General features: G+C 38.6%; 1 protein-coding gene across 1 annotated transcript in view; it reads left to right on the top strand.

Moving 5' to 3' along the window:
• Positions 1-648: 648 nt before the first annotated feature.
• The window catches only part of SNX2 (sorting nexin 2), a 58850-nt gene continuing 45242 nt past the window's right edge, over positions 649-14256 (top strand). Inside the window, exon 1 of the mRNA XM_061150911.1 lies at positions 649-807. Coding sequence (XP_061006894.1) covers positions 700-807 — 108 coding nt within the window. The 5' untranslated portion in view covers positions 649-699. The remainder of the gene's footprint in view (positions 808-14256) is intronic.

Here is a 14256-nt window from a genome sequence, read left to right as displayed (position 1 = left end):
ACCACATGGACTGTAGCCCGCCAGGGTCCTTCGTCCATAGGATTTCCCAGGCAAGACGATTGGAATGAATGGGTTGCCATTTCCTTCTCCAGGGAATCTCAACCCAGGGATGGAAACTACACCTGCATTGCAAGCGGATTCTTCTACCACTGAGCCACGAGAGAAGTCCTGGTGGACAGAACTGAGACAGAACATTTCCATCACGTCAGAAAGTTCTACAGGACTGCCCACAGATCTAAGAGAGACGTCTCTCTCTCCTGCCAATCCTCAATCTTGCCCCCACTCTGTGCATAACCCAAACCCAAAGATTGGTCCCCAAGCTCTTCCACTTCCTAAAGAAGATTTAAAACTGGTAACAACAACAAAAGTCGTTTGGCCTAGTCCCGCTAAGAAGGAGACATGGTAATAGAACGCCAAGATTCTTCCACAATAGTCAATAGAGCAAGTGGGCGGTAAAAAATTGTAGCCGGGACCAGACGTGGGGGTGGAAGGAGAGGCAAAGGGGCGGGGCTGAGCGCAGCGCGCTCGGGACTGACGCCTTCACGAGGCCGGGGGCGGGGCCGCGCGCCGCTGGGCGGGGCCGCGCGCGGCGGGCCGGGGAGGCGGGGGAGCCCGGCGGCCGGCGCGCGAGCCTAGCCGTGCGTGCTCACGTGACAGGTCCGCGAGGTCCCGCTCGCGCAGTCGTCTGGGCGAGCGAAGATGGCGGCCGAGAGGGAGCCTCCTCCGCTAGGGGACGGGAAACCCACCGACTTTGAAGAGCTGGAGGACGGAGAGGACCTGTTCACCAGCACTGTCTCCACCCTAGAGGTGAGACCGCGTCGCCGTGGGTCCTGCGCTCCGTTGCTGCCGCGCGTCTCACGTTTTGGTGCTTGCCCTGCCTCGACTTGACCCTCCGCGTCCCCCGCTCCCCCTAGCCCCCAGGTTTGCAAGGACCTGGATGGGGCGACACCTGTGACGCGGGCCCCACCTCGCGTACCTGTCATTGGGCTGGAGTTGGCCTGGGCGGCCAGGCCTGCTTAGGAGAGCGACCTGCGGGGTCGGGGGCCGACCGGATCCCCTGAGGGCCGGGACCGGACAGAGCATCGAGTGTCCTTTCCCCGCTCAGCTGGCCCTCCTCGGTGTCACTTGCGCCTCTTCTTCCAGAGCTCTGAAGGTCCTGCCTTGGGTCTCAGCACACCTCTTCGCGCTGCCGGGCGACCTCCGCAGCCTCTTCCAAGAGGTGCTTGCCTTTCCCTTCCCAAGGGAGGGTGTGCCTCTGAAAAGGGAGAGCAGTGAAGAGAGCGCGCTGAGTGGCCGGGGCGCTGGAGGGACCGTGTGGATGCACTTTTCCCGGTCCTGGACCTTCAAGGACTGCTAGTTCCCCTTGAGGGAGGTACCTCTGTTTTAGACTGTTAAATAGGTAAATGAATTTGGCCGGTTTTGCTTGTCTTTAGTTTCTAAGCGTTTTAAGGATCATAGTGTTGATAAAATACAAAGTTGAAGGGAGGGAGTAGTCCAGGAAACTGCTGGGCAGTGGAGGAGGTTTTTTCTTTTTAAGTTACCAGGGGAGAAATAAGAGATCCTCACTCCTTTTTCCTCTTTTCTCGCATGATCAGCGATCTCTGAAGCTACGTGTTCCTGTTTTTGTCAAAGGAAACGCCCTCTATGAACTTAACTGTATTGGGCCTCCTGAATCTAGTTCATGTTTCAGTTGCTTTGCCTTTGACGAGAGCACACACCCCTGATAGCTGAACTTCAAGTGTGTGTATGTGTATTAAAATATAAGCAAATTTTCCAAAGAATTGTTTACCTTAGACTGTACTTCCTTATAAAATGCATTTTTAATAAGCTTCCCTAGCTTGATCCACTTTGCACCAAATTAGTTGAAAATTATTGTAGAATATCCTTTATTTAGCTTTCAGTTACGTGGAACTGGTAACTTCCCTGGTCAGTTTTCAGTACTGACCATATTCTGCTATTTGTATATGCATGTTCCTGGCCAAACCTCACCTCTCGTCAAGATTATAGGCTTCTTGGGGCTAGGGGTAGTACCTTGATCATCTTTGTGTTCCTCACGAAATATCGAACATCTGCATTTTGCAAATATTTGTTGAATGAATTGTCAAAACCGGCATCTCCTAAGATTTAATAAAAATTATCTTGTACAGCAAATTACCTTTTGGGGGTAGTATCCTTGTAGTCCTTTTTACTCTACAGCTACTTAACATGTTTTGAAAGGTAATGTCTATGCAAGATTGTAAGACCTGGATTCCCTGTGGGACTACGAGGATTTTCCACCAACAAGGATCAGAATAAACTTAAGATAGTGTAAACTTGAATATTGTGAACACTAAGCATTCTGTTTTATTGAGGTCTTTTTAAAGTTGAGTAAAAGGAACTACAGTTTCTGGTTCCCATTTGAATGGGACTGTTTAATAAGGTGGTGTGGTTTTTTTTTTCCCCCCCAGTTAAAGTCTATAGAGTTCTGACTGTGAATAAGTGTATTGTGGTTAGTGCATTATGAAAGCTTTCTAAAACGTTGGTTTTGATTATTCATCTAAACCCTTTATTTCATGAGACTCAGGATATTTTAAAGTAGTATAACTGTGAGGCTTATAAATTCGGAATTATTATTATTTTTTGCTTTTCAAGCTCTTTTGGGAAGGGTACATAGCAATACTTATTAGTATAGCAAAGCTGCTCTAAAGGAATATTTTTTCAGAATGTCATTTTTCTTTTGAACAGACTAGTGCTTCTCAAACTTCAGTGTGGAGGAGAAACTATAGGATTCTTGTTTAAAATGCAGATACCTTTGCCTCACTAGAATCTGCATGTTTTCTGAGTGTTCTCTATCGTTGCATTTCAAACTTCATATGTCAGTTATCTGGAGATCTTGTTAAAGTGCAAATTTTGATTCTGTAGGGCTGGGATAAGCCAGTGTTCCGCATTTTTGACAAACTCTCCTTGTGACATCGCTTCTAGTCCACGGACAAGGATGAGTTGCAAAGCTCCAGGTGATGCAGGTCATCTGCTTTGAATAGTTATTACCTAAGCTATAAATTATAATAGACTTAAAATTAACATCTTTCTATTTGAAAAAAAAAAAGTTTTAAAAATGTTCATGTAGAAACTTTCTCCTTTGAGGGCATTGGGAGTAAAAAAAACTATTGAAATCCATATAAGCAAAAATTAAATTATACACAGCTTCAATATCATAATTGTTAACCTTGGCGATGACTGCACAACTTAGTGTATATGTATGCTGTGAGTATATTTTAATCCCAGTATTAAAATCCTTTCTTTTCAAAATGAAGAACAGTCACATAAAGCTATGTTCAGTAGTTAAAGCATATTTGAAACATCTAGTTGTATGTTTCTGTTGTGACTGTGAAACAAAGTGGTGAAGGGGTGGCATAGGGGACAGGGAAGGAAATGAGGAGGGGAAAGAAATCTGGCAAAAGCTTGTTCTTTTTTGGTACCTGAGAAGCTTTCGATGGTTTTGCAATGCTGCCTTTAAAAAAAAAAAAAATGATACAGTCCTAAGGTTAAGAGGTGCTTGCCCTAAAGTAGAATGAAGTAGTAAGACTATACCTTTAAAAAAGGTATTTTTAAATAGGAAAAGGAAATGTATGTATTACATGCCTGTTCTTTTCTTTCTTTTTTCGTTTTTGGTTGCCCTGGATCTTTGTTGCTATGTGAGGGCGTGCTCTAGTTGTGACGAGCGGGGGCTCCTCTCTAGGTAGTAATCTCTGGGTGCACTGGCTTCAGTAGGTGGGGCTCCCAGCCTCTAGAGCAGAGGTCTAGTGGTTATGGCACGCAGGCTTAGTTGCTCGGCAGCATGTGGAATCTTCCTGGATCAGGGATTGAACCCGTGTCTCCTGCATTGGCAGGTGATTCTTATCTACTGAGCCACCTAGGTAGCCCTGTTCCTTTTCCCTTTTTTTTTTTTTTTAATTTTTGTTGGAGTAACTTAATAGTTGATTTGTAGTGTTCATTTTTTAGCTCATAGACCATACAGTTCACCCACTTAATATGTACAATTTTGTGGGCTTTGGTATATTCACAGATATTGCAACATTTTTATCACCTCAGAGAGAAACCCTGTACCCTTTAACTATCATCCCAGTCCCCATTCCCTAAACCCCTCTGCCCTCAACCTTAGGCAACTACTAATTGACTTTCTATCTATATATTCCCTATTCTGGACCTCATGTGAATGAAATCATGTAATATGTGGTCTTTTGTGACTGACTTTTTTCACTTAGCCTGATGTTTTCAGAGTCTATATATGTATTCTTTTTTTATGCCTGAATAACATTCCATTGTGTGGTATACCATATTTTGTTTATCCATTTTGTCATTTGTTGGATATCCATTTTGGACATTTGCATTGTTTCCACATTTTGCATATTATTATTGCTCGATCATATGATGACTCTGCTTTTAATCAGTTGAGGAATTGCTGGAGTAGTTTCTCAAAATGGCCACACCACTTTACATTCCCACCAGCCATGTATGAGGGAACCAGTTTTTCCACATCCTCACCAATACCTGTTGTTATTCGACCTTTTTTATTCTATCCATCATAATGCTTGAGAAATGGTATCTTAGTGTGGTTTTGATTATATTTTCTTTTTTTATGAATTTAAGTTTTTATTTGTGTATTTTACTGTAGTGCTGTGACAACAAAAGTGACATCTGTATACCAGAACATACATATATCAACAGTAAGATTGTATTTTCTTAAAGACTAAGTCTTTCTTAAGACTTAAGACTATATTAAAAGACTTTCTTAAAGCTTATATTTTCTTTTCATGTTCTTGTTGGCCATTTGTACATTATGAGGAAATGTCTATTCAGAGCCTTTGCTTATTTTTTAGTTGGGTTGTCTTTTTATTTATAAGAATTTTCTTGTGTATTCTAGATACAAGTTCTTTGTCAGATACATGATTTGCAAATGTCCTCCCATTCCATGAATTGTCTTTTCATTTCTTAATGGTGTCCTCTGAAGCACAAAGTTTTAAAAATTTGATGAAGTTCAGTTCATCTACTTTTTATTTGTTGCTCATGCTTTCAACATCATATAGAAGAATCCCCTACCCAATCCAAGATCATGACAGTTTCCTCTAAGAGTTTTATAGTTTCACCTTTGATTTGTTTTGAGTTAACATTTGTATATGCTTTGAGAGAAACTTTTTTTTTTCTTTTTGCTTGTGGCAGCACCGTTTGTTGAAAGACTGGTTCTCCATTGAATGGTCTTGGCACTCTGAAAATTGGTTGACTATAGATGTTTACACTTGGTTCTTGTACTAGCCTCTCATCTTAAGGTCAGCTGAAGTTAAGCTGAGTACCAGAGTTTCCCAAACACTGTCACATGATAGATTTATAGAATATTTCAAATGAAATTTCCAGATGGGTGGTTCACAGGTCTTAGAATTCCTTCCTCACCATGTAACCCCATGCCTGCTCAGAAGATGCTGTACTTGGTTGATTTCAGTAAATACTTGACTCTTTACTCTCTACTGTACTTTTTAGATGATAGTGGGAGTACAAATATGAACTAGATATCAGCAGATCTTTGAGGAAAGAAAATCTCTGGTGAAGAAGAAAGAGAAGTATAGAAAACTCAGATCCAAAGAGATTGTGACTATGTTCTGAAAACACACCAGTTTTCACTGAAAGTACCAGTGAACTGGGGGAGATTGTTAACTCCTATCAGCATTCCTGACACATAGTAGATGAACATAAATGTTTCTACTGGCTAGGAACAGCCACTGAGATGGTAATATTTAAGAGAGACTTTAAAGGGTGGAATGAAATTTTCAGTGTGGGAAAATAGGTAATGTCACTTATGGTTCAGTCCGTATTCTAAGGAACCATAAATAATTTTGAGTGGCTCTATATAGGATGTTACAGGTTTATGTGGTGAGACTGTGTAGAGCTTTGAAATTTGTTACATAGGTGCATGAAAGCCCTACAAGATTTTCAGGGCAGTAAGATGATCGCCTTGGAAGCTTAATGTTCTGGCAGTTTGGGGGATAAATTTGTAGGAGGTATCATTGGTAGGTTGATGAGCTGGAGGTTATTTTAAGTCTAAGTTTAAAGACCTCAAGAGGAATAGTGCAATTAATAAAGGAGAGAAGGAAGTTGATACAATAACAAGGTTAAAAGATGGCCATCTTAACACTTTGAATGTCTTGGGGAAGGAGTTATAAATTTATTTCATTTGGGAATAAGTTACATCAATGAAGAAACTATCAGACAGCTCGAAATCCTGGATGGAGTAGAGATACAGATTCAGTACAATTTATTGAATGGTGACACTAAATTGAACTTTGGAAATCTAGTCCTTGTCCTCATGGAGTATATGAATGAACAGGAGTGAACATAATAAACACAGCTTTGTGAAAAAACACCTGCAATACGAGGTGAAGACCGTGTGTAACTGAAATATGTACATGGTACAAAAATAGTACCATGTACTGTGAGGATGAGATGATTGGATACCATTACTGACTCTCTGGACATGAATTTGAGCAAACTCCAGAAGATAGTGAAGGACAGGAAATCCTGGCGGCCTTCAGTCCATGGGGTCACAAAGAGTAAGACACGATATAGCAGACAACAACAGCAGAAATAGTATAGAAGCCTGGAGTGACTTAATTGTGCAGAAGTGATCTTTGAAACCATGAAAAGTGGATGACATCAACAGAGAGCAAGTAGAGAAAGACTGAAGAGTCTTGATAAAGAACCAAAGTTCAGTATCTATTGTTTCAACACAACAGGTAGTAAAAGCATGTATCTTGTTTTCCTAATTCTGTCTTCTAATCTTTAGGTTGGCATCCATCTTTAAAAAAAATTTTTTTTTTAATTTCATTATGAATTACCTGTTTCAGAGGAAAGACATTTTGTGACCAGGTATTTAAAGACAACTGCATGGGAAATACTAGAAAGAGATTTATGACAAGGTATAACTAGTTGACCACTTAACCAGGAAACTATTGAATATAAGGACTGAACTACTTTTAGTGCCTATAAAAAAATGTTACTCTGTAGTTGCTGGGGCAGAGGTGCTCAATTATTTTCATTTTTTTCCTGAAATAGAATAATGTTTTTTTCTTTTTTTTCCTTTGCCATGTCACATGGCTTGTAGAATCTTAGTTCCCCGACCAGGGATTGAACTCAGGCCCTTGGCAGTGAACACATGGAGGCCTAACTACTGGACCACCAGGGAACTCCTAAAATTTCTCCTTAATGTTAATTTTCGAATGCCCATACTTTGCTATAAAATTGAACTCTTGTGTTTCTTCCCTGTGATGATAGTTTTTAGTTGTGATAAAACTTACCTCAGTAAAGTTCAGTACCACCTCACTGAAGATGCATGACGTTTCTGTCACCTTCTAAAAATTCTCTCACGTAGTTAATTCCACCCACTCCCAGCCTCTGGCACCCACTGATCTGTATTTGCCTATAGTTTTGTCTTTTCCAGAATTTCATATAAATGGAATCATATAAATGGAATTATATTTTGTACAAACAAAACTGTGAAACTTTGTGAATGAGGCTTCTTTGACTTAACCTAAAGTATCTGATATTTATGGATGTTGCATGTATCGAGAGTCATTCATTCATTCTTATTGCTGAATTTAGTATTGCATTGTGTTATGCATTACAGTTTTTTGTTGTTGAAGAACATTTCTGTTGTTTACAGTCTGGGGGCATTAATGAATAGAGATGACATAAACATATATGTACAGGTTTTTGTATGAACACAGTTTTCATCTCCTTTGGGAAAATACTTAGAAGTAGGATGGCTGATTTTGTGGTAAACACATGTTTAACTTTCTAAGACACTGCCGAACTTTCTGCCAGAAAGGTTTGGGGTTGGGGGATAAAGCAAAGGGAGATGAATTTATTTACTTTTAGTCTTGCAGGTTGATGGCTCTTTCATAATATAACTCAAATTATAATAGGTATCTGTAGTAATAATACTGGGTTGGCCAAAACGTTCGTGTGAAAAAAAGTGAGTGAACTTTTTGGCCAGCTCAATATGACTCAAGACCATGTCCATTAAGACAGAGTTCTCCAAGTCTGGAGCAGCTCATCCCGTGTGCCGCGGCTGCTGAAGCAGAGGTGCCCTAGCACCGTGCTCTGAACAAGAGAAGCCTCTGCAGTGAGGAGTGCGCCCGGCAGCGGGAGAACAGCCTGCGCGGCTAAAATAGACAAATAAAGTCATTTTTAAAAGCTGATCGACAACAGCACGATTCTTCAAGACAGAAGCATGTTATGGTATGTTCCTCCCATCATCAAAGTTGCTTTAATATTGAAATCTTATTCCTACTTAGAGAGCTTTGTATCTATTTATTGAGTGTTTGAATCCTGAAGGATCGCCTAAAGGAACCTTAGGTGCAGCTGGTTTTGCCTGTTTCAGTATCTGGTCAGGTTTTCATTCATTTTATCTCTGAAATCTAGTAACTTTATAAAACATTCTGAGAAAGAAGAAGAAGAGACAGTTTTCAATGGTGTTTTGAGCCATTTTTAAAAAGTATATTTATTTATTTATTTGGCTGCAGTGGGTCTCAGTTGAGGTGCTCAGGATCTTCGATCTTCCTTGTAGCATGTGGGATCTTTAATATGACATGCGAACTGTTAGTTGCAGCATATGGTATCTAGTTCCTGGATCAGGGATCAAACATGGGTCCCCTGCATTGGCAGCTTGAAATCTTAGCCACTGGTCCACCAGGGAAGTCCCTTCAATGGTTAAGAATTCAGTTCCACATCCTTGTCACTATTTGTCAGTATCAGTTCTGTTTCAGACAGTGGCATGCCTTGTTGTTCAGTCACTAAGTCTTGTCCAACTCTTTAAAACCCCATGGACTGCAGCACTCTAGGCTTCCCTGTCCTTCACCATCTCCCGGAGTTTGCCTAAACTCATGTCCATTGAGTCAAAGATGCCATCCAACCATCTCATCCTCTTTCGCCCCCCCTCTCTTGCCCTCAGTTTTTCCCAGCATCAGGATCTTTTCCAGTGTGTATGCTTTTTGCATCAGGTGACCAGTTTTGGAGCTTCAGCATCAGTTTTTCCAGTGAGTATTCAGGGTTGATTTCTTTTAGGATTGACTGGTTTGATCTCCTTGCTGTCAAAGGGGCTTTTGAGAGTCTTCCAGCACCACAGTTCAAAAGCATCAGTTCTTTAGCGTTCAGCCTTCTTTATGGTCCAACTGTCACATCTGTACATAACTACTGGGAAAACCATAGCTTTGACTGTATGGACCTTTGTCGGCAAAGTGATGTCTCTGCTTTTTAATATACTGTCTAGGTTTGTCATAGCTTTTCTTCCAAGGAACACGCAGGCCTCTTTTAATTTAATGGCTGTAGTCAGCATCTGCAGTGATTTTGGAGCCCAAGAAAATAAATTCTGTCACTGTTTCCACTTTTTCCCCATCTATTTGCCATCAACTGATGGTACCAATCCCATTATTTTTGTTTTTTGAATGTTGAGTTTTAAGCCAGCTTTTTCAGTCTCCTGTTTCACCTTCATCGAGAGGCTCTTTAGTTCCTCTTCGCTTTCTGCTATTAAAGTGGTATCATCTGCATATCTGAGATTGTTTCTGTTTCTGCCAGCAGTCTTGATTACAGCTTGTGAGTCATCCAGCCCAGCATTTCACATGATGTACTCTGCATGTAAGTTAAATAAGCAGCGTGGCAGTATACAGACTTGATGTACTCCTTTCCCAGTTTGGAACCAGTCTGTTTTTCCATGTGCAGTTCTAACTGTTGCCTCTTGACCTGCATACAGGTTTCTCGGGAGACAGGTAAGGTGGTCTGGTATTCCCATCTTTTTAAGAGTTTTTCACAGTTTGTTGTGATCCACACATCTGACTTATGCTGGCTTGAAAGAACTGATCTTTAAATTTTCAGGAATTTTGTAAACTGGTTAGTAAACAGCCATTGTTAAAAGTTATGTAAACATAAATTGTATTTTAAAAGGCAGTAAATACTTAGAACTTGTCACTTGTTTATTTCTTTACTGTGTTTTACTAGTTTCTGTGCTCCTGAATTAATGTGTCTGTTGTATCTGTGTGGTGTAAAGTGTCTCACTAGCTCCATTTTCAGTAAGGAGTAATCGGCCACAGAGGAAATTGTTTATGCCACAGAAATCAGCGAAAGCTAAAATTCAGGGTCTTCTTTCCCAAAGACCTGACTGCTAAATATATACCAGCATACCACTGCTTTTTAATCATTCTAAGAGATATGTAGTGTTATCTCATTGTGGTTTTAATATACAGTCCCTAATGATTAATGACGGTGAGTACTTTTTTGCCTACATACTCACCATCTGAAAGTTGTGCTTAGTGTTCTTTCATGTCTTTTTCCCATTTAAAATAGGTTTCCTTATTGAGTTTTGAAAATTTTTTTCATGTATTCTGAATATAAATCCTTCATCAGATATGTTTTGTAGGAATTTTTCCCCCAATCTGGTTTGTTTTATCCTTTTTTGATTGATAATGCTTTATATGTTGCATATGAAATCCTTGGGTAACATTGCCCAAGGTCACAAAAGTTTTCCTATGTTTTTTCTATAAGTTTTAAAGTTGTAGCTTATTTATATTTAGACTTGATTGATTTTGAGTTAATTTTCTTATGAGTTGAGGTTCATTTTTTTGCATATGAAATCTCATTTCAATTATTGAAAGACAGTCATGTTACAGTTTCCTTTATGGCTCAGAATATGGTCTTTTGTGGTAAATATTATGTGTGTACTTGAAAAGAATATATTTAGTTTGATATTGAGCAGAATGCTCTATAAATCCTAAGTTAGTTGACTGTATTTTTCAGTACATGAAACATCAGTAGATTTAAGATTAGTATTAAGATAAAGAAGCTGGACTTTTAAAAAAATTTCTTCCTTGGGTTTTCTTTGAATGTTTATCGAAAAATCAATAGAACATTTATGTGTGGGTCTATTTCTGGACTTTATGTAGTTTGGTCTTTTGGCTTTCTGCCAGTTGTATGTTGTCTTGATTAAATTAGTGTTGAAGTCAAGTAGTGTGAATCCAGTGACTTTGTTCTTTTCAAAATTGTTTTTTGACTATTCTTGTTCTTTTGCTTGCCCATATAACTTTAGAATCTATTTATTGATTTCTATCAAAAATTCCTGCTGAGATTTTAACTGAGGTAACGATGAACCCATTGATTAGTTTGGGGGAGAATTAGCATATTAATACTATTGAGAGCCTTTAAGCCATAAGTATAGTATTTCTCTCTTTTTTTTTCTTTTAGGTCTTACTTGGTTTTTTTCATTTGTGTTTCTACTTTTCAGCATACAGATCTAGAGCACATTTTATTAGTTTATACCTATTTTATGGCTTTTTGGTGCTTTCATATCTTTTACATTCACTCATTAATGGCACATTTTCTCTGTTTTCTGCAGCTGTTGCTAGACACTAGTTCTAGTAGAGTTTTAGAGTCTGAAAGTTTCTATGTAGACAGTCATGTTGTCTGTGATTAGAGTTTGATTTCTTTCCAATCTTTGTCTTTTTCTTGCCTTATTGCACTAGCTGAATCCACCAGTGTAATGTTGACTAGAAGTGGTGATTGTGGGTATCTTTTCCCCATTCATGCTCATAGGAGGAAAATGCTCATTTTTTTTCTTTCTAGAGTATTGTTTTGGTAGATGGCTTTTATTGGGTTAAAGAATTTCCCTTCTATTCCTAGTTTTCTGAATTTTGTACCTATGAATGGATATTGATTTTGGCAAATACTTCTTCTGCACCTAATATATTCATGTGATTCTCTTTAGTTTATTGATAAAGTGGTATTGATTGATTTTCAAATACTGAGTAAACCTTGAATTCCTACACAGTCATAATGTATTTATCTTTTTTTATGTATTGCTGCACTCAGTTTGCTAGTATTTTGCTGCTGTTGTGTCTGTGTTTGTGACAGATACTTGGGTGTTGTTTTATTTTACTTGTGATGTCTGATTTTGGGTATCAGAAATGCTTACCTCATTAAATGAATTGGACAGTGTTTTTCTCCTCTTCTGTAGTCTTGAGGAGTTTGTGTGGAATTATGTTTGCCTTAATTGTTGGCAGAACTTGCTAGTGAAATCATTTGAACATGTAGTTTGTTTGTTAGAAGATTTTTAACTACAAATTCAGTGTCTCTGACAGTTATGAAAGTATTTCTTGTGGAGAAGGAAATGGCAACCCACTCCAGTATTCTTGCCTGGAAAATCCTGTGGACAGGGGAGCCTGGTGGGCTGCTGTCCACGGGGTTGCACAGAGTCGGACCCGACTGAAGCAACTTAGCGTGGCATTTCTTCTTGATGAACTTTGGTGGTATATGACTTTAAAGGAATTTTTCCTTTCAGTGTAAGTTGTGAAATTTATGGGCAGAAGTTTTTCATAACTACTGTATCCATGGAGGCTGTGGGTGATGCCCCTCCCTTTCTATTACTTATATTGGTAATTTATGCCATCTCTTTGTTTGCTTTTTATTGTTTTGTTTTAATCTTGCTAAAGCTTTGTCATTTTATTGGGATTTTTTTTTTCCTTTTCAAAGAATCAGTTTTTGGTTTCTTGATTTCTGTTTTTTGTTTTCTTTTTTAATTTTATTAATTTCTTCTGCTTGCTGTTTGGTTTGCTTTTCTGTTTTGTCAAATAAAAGCTTTGATTATTGATAAAAGGGTCAATGTATGGCAGAAACCACTACAATATTGTAAAGTAATTAGCCTCCAACTTATAAATGAAGGGGAAAAAAAAGGACAGAGTTAAAAAGTAAATTTAAAAAAAAAACGCTTTTTTTGAGTACTAGTATTTAGTTATGTATTTCTCTGAAGCACTGCTTTAGCTGTCTCCCACAAATTTTAATATTGTTTTTGTCTTCAGTTTAAACTGTTTTCTAGTTTCCCTTGTGACATCCTTTTTGACTTACAGGTTATTTAGAAGTGTTAATTTCCAAAATTTGAGGATTTTCTAGGTAGCTTTCTGTTACTGATAGCTGTTTTATTTGATTATTGTCAGAGAATGTTTTATGATTTCAGTTCTTTTACATTTGTTAAGGTTTATCTGATGGCCCAGAATGTGACCTCTTACAGTGAATAGTCTGTGTGTACTTGAAAAACATGTATAGTCTGATGTTATTGTTGAAGTATTCCCTAAAAGTCAGGTTGACTGATAGTATTTTCCAGGTCTTCTCTATCTTCTCTTACTATCTGTATTTATTGTATCGATTACTGCACTTTAGTATTATTGCAATTTCTTGGTACATTGATCCTTTTATCATATGCCACTGCTCCTTTATTGGGCTTCCCAGGTGGCTCAGTGGTAAAGAATGCACCTGCCAAGCAGGAGACACTGGTTCAATCACTGGATTGGGAAGATCCCCTGGAGAAGGAAATGGCAACCCACCCTAGTATTCTTGCTCCAGGAAATATCGTGGACAGAGGAGCCTGGCGGGCTATAGTCCATGGTGTCTCAGAGTCAGACACAACTTAGCGACTAAACAACAGCAACAAACCCCTCTTTACTGCTGATGATATTCTTAAGTTCATCTACTGTTAATGTAACACTCCAGCTCTTCTTTGGTAGCATAGCATGATTTTTCCATTCTTTCAGTTTTAACTTACTTATATCTTTAAAGTAGGGCTTTGTAGTCAGCATATTGTGAATTGTTACTTTTATACACAGTCTGGCCACCTCTATATTATAACTGGTGTATTTACATTTTTTATATCATGTATCTTCAGGCCAAAGAACTTAGCACTTTTTTATAAAAAAAAGCTGATCTATCAATGGCAGATTCCTATAGTTTTCTTTAATCTGAGAATAACTTTATTGCACTGTCATTCCTGAAGGGTATTTTTGCTGGATATAGAATTTTGCATTGGCACTTCTTTCAGCACTTTAACAATTTTGTGCTACTGTTTCTGACCTCTGATTTCTGATGAGAAATATTCAGTTCTTCTGTTTCCATAAGTGTAATTTTTGTTTGTTTTTCCTTAGCTGCTTCAGGTTTTTAGTTTTTTAATGTTTATGTTTCAGCCCTTTTTCATGATGAGACTGCATCTAGTTTTCTCTGAAGTAGTCCTATTTGGAGTTCTCATGTTGCTGGATCTGTAAATTAATCTCTTGCACCACATATGGAGAATTAGCCATAACTTCTTAAAACATTTTTTTGTGCTGCTCTTTTTTGGGGCTTCAGTAATGTGATTATTAAACTTTTTTATATTGTTTCACAGATCCTTAGGATTTTGTTCATTTTCTTCATTTT

Source organism: Dama dama, chromosome 9 (assembly GCF_033118175.1).
Source record: "Dama dama isolate Ldn47 chromosome 9, ASM3311817v1, whole genome shotgun sequence".
NCBI classification, from domain to species: Eukaryota; Metazoa; Chordata; class Mammalia; order Artiodactyla; family Cervidae; genus Dama; species Dama dama.
This window is presented reverse-complemented; position numbering and strand designations above follow the sequence as displayed.